Source organism: Asterias rubens, chromosome 12, assembly GCF_902459465.1.
Source record: "Asterias rubens chromosome 12, eAstRub1.3, whole genome shotgun sequence".
Taxonomy (NCBI): Eukaryota; Metazoa; Echinodermata; class Asteroidea; order Forcipulatida; family Asteriidae; genus Asterias; species Asterias rubens.
Window position 1 is genome coordinate 4,009,959 of NC_047073.1, and position 19,563 is coordinate 4,029,521.

Consider the following 19,563-nt stretch of genomic DNA (forward strand, 5'->3'; position numbering starts at 1 on the left):
AATAAAACATCTCAGATTTAATTAGACATGGGAAAGAGGGTATCAACAGGGGTATATTATATCTTGCTTAAGTTTTTTTTAATTTGTGCAACATGTTTAGATCTGGTTGAAAACTAATAAATATTAATTGAAATCTTTCTGTGGTAAAATGTACATACATTTTGATAAAATGTACATACATTTTGTTTAAATTGTATTAACTAGTCCAATTTGTGCTTTTTTTGGGAGGACTTGTTTTTAATATTGTAAGCATGTCACATTAGCTTTGCTCTACAATCCTATTGACCGTGATATGTTTTCTAAACCTAGATAAATATCTCCATGAGTTTTATAGCTTAAAAATGGCATATCTAACTTTTTCAAAGGGCAATATTTCATAGGTCTGTGGGATCAGGATGGTCACGACATGTTTCCCTGCCTTTCAACCCCGTCGGACCCTAGTTCAAATCCTACCCGGAGCTTTGCATGGTTTGAGTTTTCAGTCCCTACCTGGGCCCAATTTCATGGTTCTGCTTACTGTAGAAGTCTGTGCTTACCACCCACAGAATCACACTTAATATAGACCATTAGCATGCTGCCACCATATTGGTCAAGTTCCCTGAATCCAAAAACAGTAATGAATGCTTTTACTCGTTGTACAAAAAGGAACCAGACTGTTTCTCCTACTAGCCTCGGTTTGGTTACACTGATGTGGGTGAAAAAAAATCAAGATGGCCACATCCTGATAAAGGCTTTATACTTCACTAAAAAAACAGTTAATTAAAAAGTTTCGAAGTAAACAATTCAAAAATGACATTCTAGCAAAAAATGATTACTGGTTGCTCTCCCTTGAATGACAATTGACCAATCACAGTCAGACTTAGTGACCACAACTTTAATTTAATCAAGTAAGGTTTTATGCTAGTATTACCTTGAGTAATTACCAGTAGTGTCCACTGCCTTTAAGTGTCTCCTTTGAATGGGCTGTGGATGTGACATAGCCACTGCAAGGTGTTGAAGCATACAAATAGATATACGACCATATTACTAATTTTTATTACTGGATTATTACATTAAAGGAATGTACATAGTACAATAATATGGTAACACATTTAGCAGTTTGAGGAGCTTGATATACATTTAATTAAGCTTGGGCGATATCGATTTATTTTATTCACGATATATCGCCGACAATATATCGCGATATTTGATATAATCGCGATTAATGAAATTTGACATCATCAGTCTTCAAACTCCAAGTGAAAGTTGTAGAAGAGACAGTCATAGCTTAAGAGAGGTGTTCTAATGACCTATTCTTCTGGTTTTACTCCAAACCTATTGGGTGCAAGATGTCTCAGCTAGCAAATACTAGCAGATATTGCGATATATCACGATTATCGTGATATATCGCGATATATCGCGATATATCGATTAAAACCAAATCCATCCGATATCGAAATCGTTTCCAAATTAATATCGCGATATTCGATAATATCATGATATCGCCCAAGCTTACATTTAATCGCTTGGTAGACTAAGTAAACCAATTTGAACAAATTTGTTTAGACAAAATATTACACAGTCCTAATGTTTTGAGAGAATTATAATTTATTTTGATAATTTTACGACAGCTAAGATTTAGAGGAACTCTATGAAATTTTCATGAAAGGGACAAATCTATTTACAAGTTATGCTTGTTTGATGAAAAATAATAAAAAAATTACAATTTTTAAAAAAAGATGCATTTTAAAAGCTCAATAAATAACTTGGATTTGGATAGTCTTGACTGGCACGATTTTTTTGGTCAACGTAGTCGCCGATATGGCAACACAAAATACTTGATGGAGATCGACAGTGTTTGATTCGTCCAGAGGAAGGAAAACCAGGGGGCCTGTAGAGAAAAACCCTTGTGGCATAGGAGATAACCAATGCACAACTCTACACACACATGGCCCTGGCGGGGATTCGAACCAGGTTAACAGTGGTGAGAGGTGAGCGCTTATAAGCATTAGCCACCATAAAGTGGAATAATTAAATAGGATATAGACCCTAAAAGTAACTCAAAGCCGAATCACTCAAACTCATAAAGGTAACAATTCTGGCACGGTATTGTCACAAAGATATATCCACTAGATGATACATGTAGTTGCACTCAATGAGTACTAATAGTCACTGAAGGTTGTGAGTTGCTTCAAGCGAGGGCTCACTCCTCAAACACTTGTTCCACTGTCCATTGAATTACTCAATCTAGCTTCCCGGTCAGTGGCATCAAGATTTGATTGTGTATCCTTTTTATAATGCTGCTGAGATTTATCTACGGAATTTCTTTCTGGCAAACTTGAAATGCTACTATTGGAGTCCCGTTCTATCGCTGTGTCAGCGTGTACAGTCTCATTGTTTATACTTGTGGTGGAGGGATGGACACTGTTACTTGTACCGGGACCACTAGCATTGTTTTGTCTATTACTGTTTAGTACAGTTTCCGTCGTAGGCATAGTTTGTTGCTGAATGTTTGAGTGAACTGAGTTGTTAATGTTTGCACTGGACGCCGGTGTCGGGTAACTGGCACTAGCTGGCTGAGGTGGGTAACGTTGAGCTGCAACCCGCCTAAATGGGCCCAGATGGAACTGCCAAATGGTCGGTCTGGTGGTGGGCTGTGCTTGAGGGACGGCCGTGGGTTGCGTGGTGTCATTCCCTGGGGTACGGTGCGCCTGCGCCTCAGCCCCACCCTGGGGAGTTCCCTGAGGCTCCTCTAGAGGTATATCTTGGGGTGTGTTGTCTTGAAGATTGAGATTAAGATTAGCATTGAGGCCCGCACCGTGCATGCCGCCGTGTTGGTTCCGTTGTAGGAGGAGCTGAATACGTGCTTGTTGTAGGATCGTTGGTAACTCATGATGATGGAAAAAAAAGATCATTGAATGCTGTGTACAAATAAAATAAAAAAAATTATTCTGAGAATTAAAAGCAAATTCTTCTTAGTCATGGAAAAATACTGTATCAACTTTTTCAAAGAATGTTTCAAAGAAACTGTCAAAGTATACATTTAATCATGTGATGTGTTTCTCAAAAGCCAGTGACACGGGCTTGTTATTTATGTAGATCCACCTTAAGCCCTGTTAATAATCCATGTGCATTGCAAAATCAAAGTAAAATTGATATCACTCCTTTGCAGCTGCTTTAGTCTAGTTCGAGTGCGCACATTAAGTCCACCAGTGTCATGAAGTCAGACCAGAACCAAACTGATAAGGCCGAGTCACACTGCGGCAATAACGAGAACGATAACGATCACGATGCACGGAGAACGCACTGTGTTGGTTGAACTGCTCCACGGAGAATACGCACGCGCTCATCATCGCTGCAGTGGGACCAGGGGTGGATTTCACAAAGGTAGTCCTAACTTAGGACTAGTCCTAGGCAATGCTAAGAGATAGGACTGGTCCTAAGTTAGGACCAGTAACCCATCCTAACTTAGGACTGGTCCTATCTCCTCGCATTGCCTAGGACTAGTCCTAAGTTAGGACTACCTTTGTGAAATCCACCCAAGGCCTTTAGACTCTAAATCCAGTGGTAAGCGTGTCTTTTATTAAGCATAATTATTACGGTATTGCAGGGTACGTTGGTTTTGAAAGACTTTGGAGAGGGTAACTTTCCGAGAACGGAAACACAAAATTATAGAAGTATTGTGACATACCTGAATAAATAACCATGATGTGATGAGAGCCAATCCACTGTACTGGCCGTTGAAGCGATAATGGTAGGCATAGAATGCAAAGTGATACAAGTAGAAAAACCTGCAGACATACAAAATGAAATTTAAAAACAATGAGTTAGGTAAGCTCTGAATGGAGTCAAGTTTTCATCAGAAAAAATCTTAAAGAAAAATATCAAAGTACAAAGCTGAAATCACATGTAATAAAATATTTAAAAAGTCATATTATATCGTCAAATCAGTGCCAAAATGTTGTACCTCCACTTAATATTGTAAATATATATCTCTTTCGAAAATGATGTGTGCCAAAAGTTTGTATTGGGGTGCATACTCGTTAGTTAGTGAGTACAACTGGGCTATTTGAAGCAAGATACAATGTTTTGAAAATTTCAAACTCGAGCGTACATGTACATGTAAGTACATGAAGTAAGTGCTTTTTAAAGGGAAGGTACACGTTCGGTAATTACTCAAGACAAATGTTAACTTAAAAAACTGACTTGGTAATAAGCATTGGAGTAGCATAGATTTTGAGAAAGAGGTAATTTCTCACTAAAATAATAAAAGACTTCTAGCCAGAAGTCTTTTATTCCTATCGGAAAGCACACAAATTCGTTCTCTCATCATTTTCTCCCAACTTAGATGACCAATTAAGCTCAAATTTTCACAGGCTTGTTATTTTATGCTTATGTTGGGATACACCAAGTGAGAAGACGGGCTTTGACAGTTACCAATCGTGTACCTTCCCTTTGCGCTGATATGACAATAAGATGAAAAAAAATTGTTTTGATTGGTCAACCAGATTTGCTATTTCTTGACTGTAAAAAACTGTGCCAACGGTCTTCAGGGCCTTGTCACGCGAGGTAGTTTACATGCAACCAGTTCCAAAGAAAACAGAAAACATTCTTTGAGCAGACGAACTCGTCTTAAAGGATCTATGTACTTTTTGTAGGACAAAAAACACAATGCCCACAGATTTACACTTAACTTGCACAGTTTGAAGATAATGATAGTAGAAAGCTTCCCTGAGAATATTACTTGCTGAGGTGCTGTAGTTTTTTAAGAAATACAATGTCATGAAAACTCTTTTTTGTCTCAGTGATTATGAGACGAAAATTATTTTTGCACGTAAAAACATATTTTCATGACATTGTTTTACTCATTTCTCAAAAACTACTGCATCTCAGCAACTAATATTTTAAGGTACGCTTTCTACTATCATTATCTTCAAACTGTGTAAGGTTAATGTAAATCTGTGGACATAGACCTTATCGCAAATACCAATGCGCAAGCGCAGACTGTTGAATGAGGTGCATTGTGGGATATACATGTATATGGATCAAATTTGGATACCAGCTAGACCACAATGCACCTAATTCCAAGCTTTACGCGCGCGCCCCGGTATTTGCGAAAAGGTCTATTGTGTTTTGTGTTACAAAAAGTACCCAAATCCTTTGAGATGAGTCTTAGTGTTTTGTGAAAATCGTGCCAAAACAAGATTGCCAGAGTGAGAAAGGTATATTAGAGGAGGGAGGGGTTGTACTTACTTAAGCCAGTGTCTTTTGGTGATGTTTGTATGGCAGCATATAGCATCATATTGATCCGCAACCCACACAATCAGAATGATGTAGAAAGCTGTTGTCGTATCATTGAAGAACTCCGACATGATTGCCTCCATACCTGCGGAGATGAAAACACAAGTACTGAACTCAAAAGACATTTCTCTGGGGTGGAGTTATCTCAAGTTAGGACGAGTTACTTGTCCTAACTTAGGACTAGCTTAAAGGAACATTACAGAATTGGTTTTTGCTAACAAAACAGTTGCCGGCAGTGTAAGCACTTTATGTAATCCACCATATACATAAACTGACAAACCTGTAGAAGTTTGAGATCGATCGGCCATCTGGGTCACGAGAGAATATTGAAAAACCGATTACAAATTTTGCATTGCATTGATGCCAAAATAAAAATGAATAAAACGCTCACTGAGCAATAAACTCCAAACGCGAAGTTGGATTATTAATTTCTCGTCAAATATGACATTTCAGACAGAAATATTTCAAGGGATGTTTTCTACTATCATCATCATTAGACCGTGTAAGTTTTATGTAAATCTGTGATCTTCACAATTTTTGTTTCTCACCAATTCTGTAACGTTCCTTTAAGTTTTTTAAAAATCTCCTAGGACTAGTCCTAAGTTAAGACTAGTCCTAATAACTCTTTGTGAAATTGACCCCGGGTCATGGATCTAAAAGCTGAAGAAACCTGTTAAGACATCAATGCAATCTACCTAATCACAAGCATAAAACAGCGCCCTCATTGAGGTAAATGAAGACCTCTGATTGGAGGCCAGTTTTGACCTCAGCGATGGTGGTCAATGCATGGGGTACCAAAACGCCACAACCTATGTGTGTTTAGTTTCTGTACAGCGTTGTGACACCATTGGGCAAGCACTACATACAAAGTGGGGATTTGACAACAAAAGAGGCACACACAACGCATAGACTGACAGACTCAACACTATGTTTACTTACACATGTCCACAGTGTTATTTGCAGTATTGAAGAATTGGACATACGTGTACAGAACAAAGGAATGTCCACAGAGTGATTGCAACCATAGAGTTATATATAAGAACTAGAGGGCACACTGGCCTATATACGCACTGCGGCATACGCGCAGGCGGCCATTTTCTAAGTAGACAAAACTGGCATCTCACAGCGTGTGTTTGGCGGCCAGTTTGTAAGTTGAACCAAAAAAGCATCGCGTAGCGTTCAATAAACACAAACTCCAACGTGTGTTTCATATTCAACGCGCATACAGAATGGCGTGCGTGTCTCCTTGCGGTCCCTTTGCCTTCGTGCAAGAAGCATCACCCTTGCGCCCTCTAGTTCTTATATATAACTCTACGATTGCAACACAGACCTGTGTGAGCTACAAGTGCTACATAAACGCCCAGATTGATTTTTATATTGATGTCAGGTAGAAGTGTTTGACTGTTTCATAGAGTAGTCAACTTACCCACAAGAGCTAAAATGACCGTTAGAAGAGGAGCTGCAGGGAAAGCTATAGCAGTATTCATCTCAAGCATCTGTAGTAAATCCACTGAAGAAGAAAAAGATACGGAAATCCATTACGACAAGATCAAAAAGAGAAAACTTCTACTCAAAATATTGATCTTAGTTGTGCCACTATTCATAGAGCTGCTTTAAAGGCACTGGAAAAGTTTGGTAATTACTCAAAATATATATTAGCATAAAAACTGTAAAACTGAGTGTTGTTGGTAGTTAAAAACATTCTGAGAAACAACTTCCTTTGAATTATTGTAATTTTTGAGAAAGAGGTAATTTCTCACTACGATATATAAATCTGAGAAAGTCTTCAGCCCTGAAGCCTCTCTCAGGCATCTGAAAGCACACAAATTTGTACAAGGGGTGTTTTCATCTCTTTAATTTTTTTTCTTCGATGACCAATTGAGCACAAAATGTTCACAGATTTACAATCGTAGCCAATCAAAACTCCTGTCTCATTTGAGCCTACTGAAACTAACCAATGAAAACGAAGATCTGATGGTGTGAGTATCTAAGTAGCATTGAGATGGAGATAGTGAAGATTAGCATGATGAAGCCCGCCGCGATGTAAGACGTTCTTGCCATCCACATACTGACAAACCGATAATGCTCACCGGTCACCACATTGCGTAGGTATCCTGAATCAAATAAAATTGAGAAATATAAAATTCAATTCACTTTATTATCCGCAAACAGGTACTCAATTTCAACCTTTACATCAACAAGTTGAAATTCATCATGAGTGTTTTTCCCGACAAGCACGACCTATAGAGACCCCGTGTTTTATGCATGGCATTTTCTCATCGTTTTGCTAGCAAATGACTAAAACAAAATTTCATATCAAGCACGATACCAGTGAAAGCATTTCCGTGGGAAATGTTTTTGATCTGTGACAAAAGGACAACTAAAAGTCTGTAAAACAGTATCCGTTTTTCTATGAAGTGTACGAGCTCCTGTATCCTGTACTGTGTGTGCAAAATACGAAGTCAAAGTGTCGACGTATCGGTATCTGTATGTGTATCCGTAGACTTTCGAAACCTCTCTCATCTAATTTTAATTATCAACCATTTACTCATCAGTACCATTCTGTACACGCGTTGGATATGAAGTACACGTTGGAATTTGTGTTTATTGAATGCTGACGCGATGCTGTTTTGTCAATTTACAAAATGGCCGCACAAACACACGCTAAGCAATGCCTGTTTTGTCAACTTAGAAAATGGCCGCCTGCACGCATGCCGGGTCGCGTGCATAGGCCAGTGCACCCTCTAGTTCTTATATATAACTCTATGATTTAGCTATATGTGAAATCGACCCCTCAATACGCACATCTCATGTTAGTTCATAAAGTAAATTCTTACCTTTATTATCTTCGTGTTCAGCCAGACTCTTTACACTAGACATCAGAATGTCGTCATATCCAAGAAATTCCTCCAGGAAGAACCGACTCAATGTGTCCCCAAAACATTCATCTTGTGTTGGATCTTAAATCAAACCACAACAAAAATAATTCAGAACTATAACAGGGCTCATATTTTACACTGGACGGCAGGCCCGCAAGAGTTAAGACTAGTCTTATCTCGATTTAGGAAGAGTTACTCGTCCTAACTTAGGACTACCCATATGTTTTTTCTATCTCCTAGGACTAGTCCTAAGTTAGGACTAGTCCTTGCTCTTTGTGAAATCGACCCCTGTGAAACTAACTTCGGGCAAGCAATATCATAACCTAACAAAAACATTTCCAATAACAATGCCTCACTTTGTAACATCTTGAACAGAAACAAATTATGATTGAAATCAGGAGGACGTCAACAACCCGTTCTTCTCAGAATCAATACTACTAAACAGAGATTTACACATGGTGCAACCATAAACCTCATCTAATACATGTATGTCACCATAGCAGGTATCGTTAACTCGGGAGTTTGGTTATCCTAGTGAAAGTTTTAGTTTGATTGTCTTACCGAGTTGAACCACCATGACGGGGATGCCAAGCTTCTCCCTAGTGCTTGATGAGAGGCGTAGGAATCCATACTCCAATGAATACTCCATGATATACTCATCGGCTGGCCACACTATCAAGGTAACAGGGGAAAAAAAAGAAAAGGGTGAACCACACAAAAGGCAATGTGGAAAAAGTATGTAAAATTATTCAGCCAGCTATATTTGTGTACAAGAAATGTACAAGGTTTGCAAATTAAGTAACCTTATAATAATAATTAGATTTATTAAAGCCATTATACACTTTCGGTACAAAAAAAAAAAAAAAAAGTTCACAGATTTACGAATAGTTTACAGTGTTTACAGAAGGTAATGGTGAAAGACTTCTCTTGAAATATTGTTCCATGAAATGCTTTACTTTTTCGGAAAACATTAAAACAATATCAATTCTCGAATTACGGATTTATTTTAAACACATGTCATGACACGGGGAAATGCGCGGAAACAAGGGTGGGTTTTCCCATTATTCTCTCCCGACTCCGATGACCGATTGAGCTTTAATTTTCACAGGTTTGTTATTTTATATATAAGTTGTGATACACGAAGTGTGGGACTTGGACAATACTGTTTACCAAAAGTGTATAATGGCTTTAAGCACCTCACATTAATACAACCCCGAGGCATAAAACATGCTTAAAGAGTAAAACGAGACACAGTGTTTTATAAAAAGACAAGCACAGGGTATAACTCTTTGAAATAAAACTGCTGTATGATACACACATTAAGTTAAGACGGTGAAGAGTTGTTTTTAAAAAGATTCAAATACAATACCAGTGGTTGTCACAAAAAAATTAAAACCCCTCCAAAATAACCCACTAGCTTCTACATGCCAGGGCCTTTCCAGCAGGCAAGGTACTACAATGGGCACATTATGGACTATTTAATATTTTACATTTTTATACAGCATTGCTATGTCACATGGTTGAGGTGCCATTATCTATACAAAAGCTTACCCCCAAACCATGTGACACAGCAAAGCTGTCTTTTAATCAGGACAGGTCTGGTACGCTGACTTAATTGGTCACAACTGAACACACTTACGACCAATCAAAACATTGCATCACACGTTCAAAATTTTATTCTTAACCGGCTTCTTGTTCAACTGTTCGTAGTCTTTACCTGCCCTGGTGAACATTTCAAACTCCGAGACCGTTTCACGAAATGGTTGCATATTTTTGACTGGTTTCCCGGGCACCATGATGTCGACGGTAATATTAGCATCGTCAAGAGCAGGGTCTACCTCTGGGCCTTCATGCTGGACGTTTTCTGAATCCTTGGTCCAGAAGTTGCCATCTTTACCAGGGTACTCCCAGAACATTGGCATCAGGGTGACTCCATTTTGGTCCGCTACATCTGCATCTGAGTTAAAGAGTACGTTTGGTTATCACTCTTTAAGTAGGATTTGAAACTTTGCATGGTGGAAATACGATATAGAAAGGTTTGCGGTAACACCACGTAATGACTTTCTCTAATGAGTTGGGGTGGTTCTGAAAAGAACCGTTGGTGTCAACTCGACGCTTCGATCAGTATGCTCTGATCGTCTTCTGGACGTTTTCTGCAGAAGACGATCAGAGCATACTGATCGAAACATCGAGTTGAAACCAACGTTTCTTATCAGAAACACCCCAACTCATTAGAGATAGTCATTACGTGGTGTTACCGCAAACCTTTTTATATCGTTATCACTCTTAAAATTAGTGGTGATAACAACTTTTGGTCAGAAGCCTACACAGCGGCTTTCAATAGTATTAAGTATTTGGAGAAACATTTCTATAATGAAATGTGGTCATATGTAAAAAAGAAATTAGTTTTTATGACCCGAAACTTGAATCTGAGAAGCATTACCGTCATTTTTGTTTCTCAGATTGTGTATTGCTATTAAGAATTACTTTTGAAATTAAATTTTCACATGATTTTTTTTTGTGGTAGTCATCGTCATTTATATAACACAAAAAAAACAATCAAACGGTTCAAAAAACCAAAGGCACTTTGACTTCATAAACCTTAAAGATGCTGTGTCAGATTTTTGGCCCCAAACATTAAAAAATTGTTTTTTTTTGAGTGAATGGTATTTCAAAGAGTATCACCCGCTCTAGTGAAAAAAAGTTTAACTTTTACTTTTGATGGTCAGGCACCATGACAAAAATTTTAAACGTTTCTTATAAAACACATAAGAATTGGTCACGTGATATATTGTCGGGATCCCGACAAAAACTAATTTTGAGCACTTTATTTCACTGCTACTAATAATTGGCGGACTTTTTCGAGCAATGGCTCAAATGAAAGCATGTAACTTTCTCGACCCCCATAAAAATATTGAATTTTAAATCAAAATTTGTGGGTCGAATCGGCCAAAAATCCGACATAGCATCTTTAAGACATCATGGAGACATACCAGCATTCGGGGATGACTGACTGTCTGTCTGTCCTTTCTTGTTATAGATAGAGAAGGCCTGGGGGCTGGTGCGATTGTGAACTATCTCTACTCGAAGGATGCCGTCACGTGGCCACAGTTCCTGGTAGTCTGCTAAGCAGTTAATAGGTGTCCGGGAAAATGTGCTGTGTATGTACGCTAGGACAAAGAGGGCTGTCAACGCCTGGGGAAAAGACAACAGATTAAAGAAAATAAGCGGAATTTATTAATAACAACCTTATTTATATAGCACTTTTTTATTGAACAATTTAAGTAAAAATTAGATTTTATATCAAACTACTGTGTTGGTCTATAGACGATGTGACCTGTGACATCACATGTTTACAAAAGAGCCACCACGTCTGGACATGCTGGACTTCCTGCAGGCATGATTTGTACACAGCCTAATTGAAGAAAACATACAATCTTATATTTAATGGAAATTACACTGTCTGTTTTTTATCAACTTTTGATATGATGAAAGGGGGTACATCTCAAAACGTGTCCAGCTTTTACTTTCATAACTCTTGGATTTATGTGGAAATCATGACACAAGATGTAAAGTTTCCCATATGATCAGTGCAGTATCTTGCCTGCCAGAATAGCCAAAGAATGTACAAGGTCACACTTATTGTGGCAAAGGCCACATGGTTTATAGGCCTAATTCATTTTTATTACGTGTATTGAACAATGTCCATAAAAAAGCCAAACTCTAATGACTGCAAAATAAGCACTACAGAAATGTGCACACTGACTAAAACTCTGACTTATGATGGTCAAGTATTTGAACTTGGATTTTATCATCTTTACTTGGACTAGATGATTAAAAAAAAATTACATGTAAAACATAGATTTCTTGCAAAAAAGAGGGTGTCATTTTTTTATTTTTAAGGCCAGGGGTAAATTTCATAGAGCTGCTAAGCACAAAAATTTACTTAGCCTGAAATTTCTGCGTGGATAAAAAACAGGATTACCAACCAACTGTCCACGTGATTTTCAGGATAAGCGAACAACAGCTGAATACAAGTAACAAGCAATATGCAACAAATGGAAATTTGTCTGGTAATCCTGTTTTTATCGAGAAAGAAATTTCATGCTTAGCAAATTTGTGTGCTTAGCAGCTCTATGAAATTGGACCCTGGTGTGATGTCACACACAGGTTACATGGGGTAGTCTGCCATACTGTGAACAGTGATCATCTGTTGATTCTACTGTCTGTTGATTCAAGTACAATTTTGTCCAGGAGACTAGGGAACTACATATCAAGCAAGATAATCCAAAAGGTAACTACTTAGAATAGTACACAACATATTCATCTCCAATAATTTCGAAACCACATTTTGACAATTTGAAAGTTTTTGGACATCTAGATTTAATAACCATTAAAATATAAACCTTTTTTATGAACAGCGAGTCTGCATGCTACAAATGCAATACTTCCAAGAAGTGGCAACATGTCATGCATACATGTAGGTCTCTACAACTTCACTACAGTCATGACAGTGCAAGGCAGAAATCCCACCACAAGCTGACAAGCATTAGAGTATTCAATTCATGGTGGAGCATAAATCAAGACCTGTACCCCTGGACAAATTACTGGCAATACCTCTTGCTACAATATGTGCAGAAACCTCCTACACTAAGCATTGGTCACATTATGACAGAATCTAGGGGCTGTCAGCTCCCACGCTGTGAGGAGCCGACTTAATTTAGGGTCCGTGATGTTCATGACTGAGGTAATATAAATCAATCATGAGTGTGTACATGAATAAAGCATTGCATGTTTTTGCCACACAAACGTGTACCAGCAAATGTGTGTATCATAGTACGTGTGTGTACAATGTGTGCATCATACATACTGTACGTACGCATTGGTCAAAGCAATACATGTACATCTGTGCTTCACGTCTGGATAAGTCATAACCATGGAATCACAGACTGAAGTAGTTTAACTACACACACTATGTACAAAGTGTTACGCTACTAAAAAAACAGACCTACATCGTTTATTGCTCCATGATCGTATACATTATATGCAATATTGTAGAAAGAGATTTATGATGTTTATTGGCACAGTGCCAACTGCCAAATGCTTACATAAATTGTTGCCTTTCCACAATGCAAACCGCCACATCTTAATTTAATGTAAACACGTACATGTACAATGTATGTTTTCTGTGCAACAGCATGGCCCAATTTCATGGCTCTGCTTACCGCCGAATTCTGCGCTTGCGATCAAGGTTCCCCGCTTGACGTGCAAGCGCCGAATTTCTGCGCTAGCCTTGTAAAGCGTAGAATGCCTACATGTAGTAACAGGGAGTACGCAAGCGCAGAAGCCATAATTCGCCGCTAACCCGTGAAATACGCTTGCCGTAAGCACAGAATTCCCTAGTTCCGTAAGTGCTGATTCTGTGCTTACGGTAAGTAGAGCCATGAAACTGGGCCCTGGTCATGAATAACATACAACTGAAATGTGCAGCCTATGGACAAGATTTTACAAGGGACCTTGGACACTACAACAAAAATTGTCTTTTTTTTTAGGTATATTTTGTAAACTTTTGCAACCTTGCTGAAATTTAGCGAGGGACCCTTGCTACATGTAAATTGCTCTTGGGTGAACGGGACTTACTAGTGTGCTTTTTCATACCTAAAAACCGTTCAGTCGGTCTACATGTACAATGTAAATCATGTATGTTTGTTTTCTTGTTATGGCAGTTTGGGGAATTCATAAAAGCCACTAATAAAAGCCAATACATGTACATGTACATGTAGTTTTTATGGATACTGGCTTAAAACACAAAGAGGATATTTTGTAGGGCAGCATTTGTAGGGTATCTGTACATGGTCAGACAAACATTATAATAATGTTTAATTTTACATACCATGTAATAATAATAATAATAACCCGTTTTTATATATAGCGCTTTTCACACCCGGGGCGTCCCAAAGCGCTTCACATTATTACCCCTGGTCACTGGGCCTTAATTCACTCCTTAAACCATCTCAGCTCCCTGGTGGGGAGTATGCAGCCTGTGCAACATTAATATGCGCTACTCGGCTAAATCAATCACAAGAACCATCTCTGCCCTCACAGGTACCCATTTGACCCTGGGTGGAGAGAAGCAATTATAGTTAAGTGCCTTGCTCAGGGACACAAGTGTCACGACCGGGATTCGAGCCCACACTCTGCTGAACAGAAGCATCAGAGCTTGAATTCGGTGCTCTTATCCGCTCGGCCACGACATGTACATGTGTATGCATATTTTGTGAGTATAAATATTGGCGGTACAGTACACATGTGCCCTTCACACCCAATGCACAATGGCAATAACTTGAGTTCTTGACTTTTGTCATCATACAAACATCCAGATACAATACACTTCCTGTACATAAACAGAACGCTACAAAAATAGCCCTAGCTACAAATGTCTGTAGGTCAGATGTAAGTAAGCCTGTATGCGCGCCACTGCAGGGACACCAGTAAAAAGTGTTAACAATGAGTCTGGTGTGGGCTTTTATGCCGCGGGTCAAAAAGCCAAAATAGAAGCGCTGTGCTGCACACCTACTCACAAGCCAAAATAAACCCACAGGCTTTCTATTTCTTCGAGCTTGAGAAAATAAGATTACACTTTTAAGTTTGTGGGCTTGGAAATTGTTCAGAAAGAATGTGGTACAAAAAGCCCCAAAGTACATGTTTGGTGATGATGGTTCTATTTCATGTATTATGATATTATACGTGTATTTTCATACTTGTGATTAGGAAAAGTACATGACACAATAAATGTACATGTACATCAAATGAACAAGTTTTTGTTCACTCTAATCAAACTGATTTGAAATACTTGTAATCATAACAAATGTAATCAAAGTACATGTTTGTGTTTCTGACCCATTGTAGAATAGATCAAAACAGCCTAATTTGTTTTTTATTCTTTTCGGCATAAAAGGTTTTATCGATAATCTTTAAATTAAAGCTTAAAGGAACACGTTGCCTTGGATCGGTCGAGTTGGTCTTTGAAAAGTGTTTGTAACCGTTTGTTATAAAATGCATGGGTAGAAAGATATTGTAAAAGTAGAATAAAATGATCCACACAAACATGCCTCGAAATTGTATGGTTTTCCTTTTACTTCGTCGACCAACACGGTCGGCCATTTTGACTCCCATATATGGCCGACCTTGTTAGTTCGCAAAGTAAAAGGGAAACCACGCATATTCGAGGCAAATTTGTGTGGATCATTGTATTCTGCTTTTAAAACATCTTTCCCATCATATATGCACTTTATAACAAACGGTTACAAACACTTTTCATACACCAACTCGTCCGATCCAACTCGTTCCTTTAACATCAAATAAGCATCATTACTATTATTTTTTTTTTCTTTTTTCAAGGCATTTGAGAACAAAACTTAAACCTGTTAGTGTTAGTGTTACTGATAGCCATAAAATTATTGTTATCACTTCAGCGTTCTTTCTTGGCAGTGGTTTGCTAGCCAGATGCTACATGTAGTTTAAACAAGGACCAGACAAAATTAACTCCAAGTGGTCCAGCTGTCTGATTTAGTGTTGAACAAGTCTCTATTTTAATATGGACAGTATGAACTGGTTGAAACATTGATTGATGGACTAACATGACTTGAACTTTGCGGTTAAAGGAGCACAGCAATTGCCCTCTGGTAAGGGGCAAGCACTTCTATGGGCAAATGTAGATTTGTATTGAACTTTGCACAGAGCACCATAAATTCATAAATTCATCAGAATAATAATAATAATATAATAATAATAATAACTGATTCTTATATAGCGCATTTCACAATAACCGTATCAATGCGCTTTACATTAGTGCCCTGGTCATAGGGCCAATAACATCCCATTTAATGTTTCTCAGCTCCCTTGGGAGTATACAACCTGGGCAAAGGTTTATATCGCTCAAAAGGCTTTTTCATTCACAATATCAACCTCTACCCTCACAGGTACCCATTTATTCCCCTGGGTGAAGAGAAGCAATTATAGTAAAGTATCTTGCTCAACGACACAAGTGTCACGACTGGGATTCGAACCCACAGCATGTCCAGTATGGAACACCAATACCCAAAACCTTAATTAGGAGTAGTACAATCTTGAAAATGAAAATCTGGCCATTTGTATGTCAAGCATGACTGGTTTTAAATAGGCAGGCTAACCAAGCCATACAAATCACACAAAATAATAATAAATAATAATAAAAAGACTTGTAATGCGCACATATCCCCCATGCTGGGTGTTCAAGGTGCAGTAAAACCAAAAACAAAACAAAAACAAAACACAACACAAAGAAAAACAGACACGACAAAATTAGTCATTGAAAACCTGTGACATAAGATAAGTTTTGAGAAGAGACTTGAATTTTGCGGTACAAAGACAAGATCGAAGATTAAGTGGTAGAGAGTTCCAGATGCGTGGCGCGGCTGAAGAAAAAGCAGAGGTGTTCAGTTGATTTGGCAGGTTTGAGAAGTGTTGTGGAGGAAGTAAAAACGACATGGACGCTCTTAGGGGATCACCATTTGAACCTAGAGTTTATTTCCCTTTTAAATAACAATTTCTTTTCACATGGTCAGGTATTCCAATCTTCAAAGTCCAGTTTGGTGTGGAGTGACATAAAAGACAAGGAACTGGATCTCAGAGGATTGAGGCCATGAAGCGAAAAATGCCTCATGTCTGTAAGACCAGATCCTGTGGTATGTTATGGGAGACTTTGGAACGCTAGGTGGCAGCAGACTTAACAGGTAAATTTCCATTGTTAACATAGTTCTGAGCATGCGCAAATTACCGAGAACAATGGATTTTACCAGGTAAGTCTGCTGCCACCAAGGGTCCCAAAAGTCCCTATTGTTATTTTGGCCTTGTTGACCTTTTCCTTCTGAATTCTTTGCTTCATCAATTAAAAGCCATTTGCGAGTTAAATTTGTATAATGTCTGGTACAATGATTTGCTTAATAGTTACAATGTACCCTTGTACATTTGAATTCCTCAGACTATCGAGACAGTTGCTACGCCACGTGATTAGGGGCAAGCTTTTGTATAGCAACCTCCAGGATGAGCAAACCCTGGTACCATTGTGTAAACACATCCATTCAGAGTTGTGTATGGGTGTCCACAGTCTCTTACGTAACTACGCAAAAGCTTGACTCACAAAGTTTTTATTACAAAGAAGTTCTATAAAATCAGTCCTCAAATCACGAGTCACAAAAATGGTAGATTTTTGTTTCATTCTTTTTGGAATGCTTCGAAAACTGTGTTCCGGCGGGCGTGTGAGAACATAAAAGTAAAGGCTGCTTATAATGTGTACTTTCTGTTAACGATAAGAATTTAATATTGCATAGTGGGAATTAAGTGATATTTGCGGAGATACAATTGATTGTACATTTTTAAGGTAAATATACATAAAAGTCATCCTGTGATGGTTACTCATAAAAATAAGAGAGTTTTATGTACACTGGGTGTCTCCACAACAAAAACGTAAAAACTAAAATGTTATGAATTTTGGTTACTCACATAGTTACAAATGTACAGACCAAATAACAAGTTTTTTTTTTATAATTGGGTTTTAAAGAACTTCTTACCTTCATGAGAATTGCAAACTCAAAGAAGCGTCTTACAGAGGGAGGAAACGCCCTTGCATATGTAATAGCTATCTTGAAGAACAGCGCATGAAAAAGCCTGTCCCTAACGTTGAGTAACGGATTTGGGTTGTTGTTGTTGTTGCGTGCGGCATCAGCATTCACTGGTTGCTGCTGCTGCTGCTGCTGTGGGTTGACAGGCGGCATGGCTGGTACCCACAACTGCAGTTCTATCAACTTCGATGAAGAAAGTCAAACAAATAATGGCCGGAAGAAAGTCCTTGATGAGCGACCTTTGAACTCTGAGAACAGACTTGTTTCAGCTCTGTGTAAAAATAAAAACATTTTCATATATTTTTTAACAAACCTGAATCATTTGACTGTATCTCAATTTCTTTTGATAATAATCCAAGTTAAAACAAATGGTTAGTGATGAACTCCTATTAAATACTAACATCATACACAGAGATCTATCCTTGTCATTTGATTGGATGCACACAGATCCCGTGTTATTGTTATCCTTTATTTTGCCTGGATTCGCCGATGGCTTCTACTTGTGGATCAGTCTTGGCCAAAGACGTCAGTGATCGACAGCGGATAACGATTTAATTCAAAGGATAGACTATCAGCTATCGGTCACTAGTGTCTTGGGCCAAGACTAATCTACAGCCAGCCATCTGCAGTAAGGCATCCTCTGTTGTCCATGTTAAACAAGCTCTGTGAAAGGCAAGATGACGGCCAATGGATAACAACAAATTTGAGTGAAAAGAAAAAAAACAAATCATAAATGAAATTTAAGCTCAAACCAAGGGAAAATCTTCTTTAGCCCATACTTTAAATTACAGTTGCCATATTATTCTTTACTTAATTTGGGATTCTTGATTAGAAGAATGATTAAGGGTTGAACAAAGAAGATTGATAAGAGTGGGACTGGAACCAGCGACCTCCGAATTAACATGCCAGCACTCTACCATTACCAACTGAGTTATCTACACTGTAGCCCTCTTTAATGTTGGCGATGAAGAACCTAACATTAACAATAACAAAACATGTCTTAAGTTATAATTGCAAATAATACTACGACTTTTTCAAAGACAATCAACTGTGTGATATTGACAATTGAGTGCAATGAATTCCAGCGCAGTGCAATCAGTAAATTTAAATGTAAAACAAACCACATTTTAACCCGGTTTATATCTTAATTTAATGTCCCAAAACAACTTCTTCAATTCAAAATTCAAAATTCAAGAAATATACAAACTGACAAAAAGATAACAATGGAAGAAATAACTTTGAAGTTTGATTTAATATTATTATTATTAATTTTATGTTTATTAAATATCTTTAATTGTTAACTAACTGTCTTGACACCGCTGCCAGAACCACGATGCATGCTATACAAAGTATATATCTCTATAGCATTCAACTGATATGAAATATAGAAAAACCTCAAGTCTAAAAATCACCAAAAAAAGACAAACAACTTTATACCGACAGCTTGATCATAGATGATTTCAATTGACTCATCATGAAAACGAAGTACAAAAAAATAACATTAAAAAATGCTTCGTCAAATAACCTTTTACAAACCACAAGTTTTTATTAAATTACATGTTCGAATACATTATGAATCAACAAAATGGTATTTCACATTTCTATATCAGTTTAATTGAACAAAAACATACAAAAAGGAGTTTTTGCATACCGACTATTACTGTGCATGTGTAGCTTTGCTGTCCTCCTCTGTCTGTGTCTGTGTGTTAAAAATCGGTAAAATCACTGACTGCTGCTTTCGC

At 37.9% G+C, this 19,563-nt stretch overlaps 1 protein-coding gene across 1 annotated transcript; it reads right to left on the reverse strand.

Annotated features, from left to right (window-relative positions):
- Positions 1 to 1,423: 1,423 nt before the first annotated feature.
- LOC117297362 (membralin-like) lies at positions 1,424 to 19,519 on the reverse strand. Its single transcript, XM_033780351.1, has 11 exons — positions 19,473 to 19,519; positions 17,771 to 18,092; positions 11,153 to 11,354; positions 9,877 to 10,116; positions 8,721 to 8,831; positions 8,118 to 8,240; positions 7,236 to 7,394; positions 6,707 to 6,790; positions 5,233 to 5,365; positions 3,671 to 3,770; positions 1,424 to 2,900 (listed from the first exon to the last, which is right to left on the reverse strand). The coding sequence occupies exons 2-11, from the start codon at positions 17,972 to 17,974 to the stop codon at positions 2,190 to 2,192; spliced, it is 2,067 nt and encodes a 688-aa protein (XP_033636242.1). The 5' UTR covers positions 17,975 to 18,092; positions 19,473 to 19,519; the 3' UTR covers positions 1,424 to 2,189.
- Positions 19,520 to 19,563: the final 44 nt, after the last annotated feature.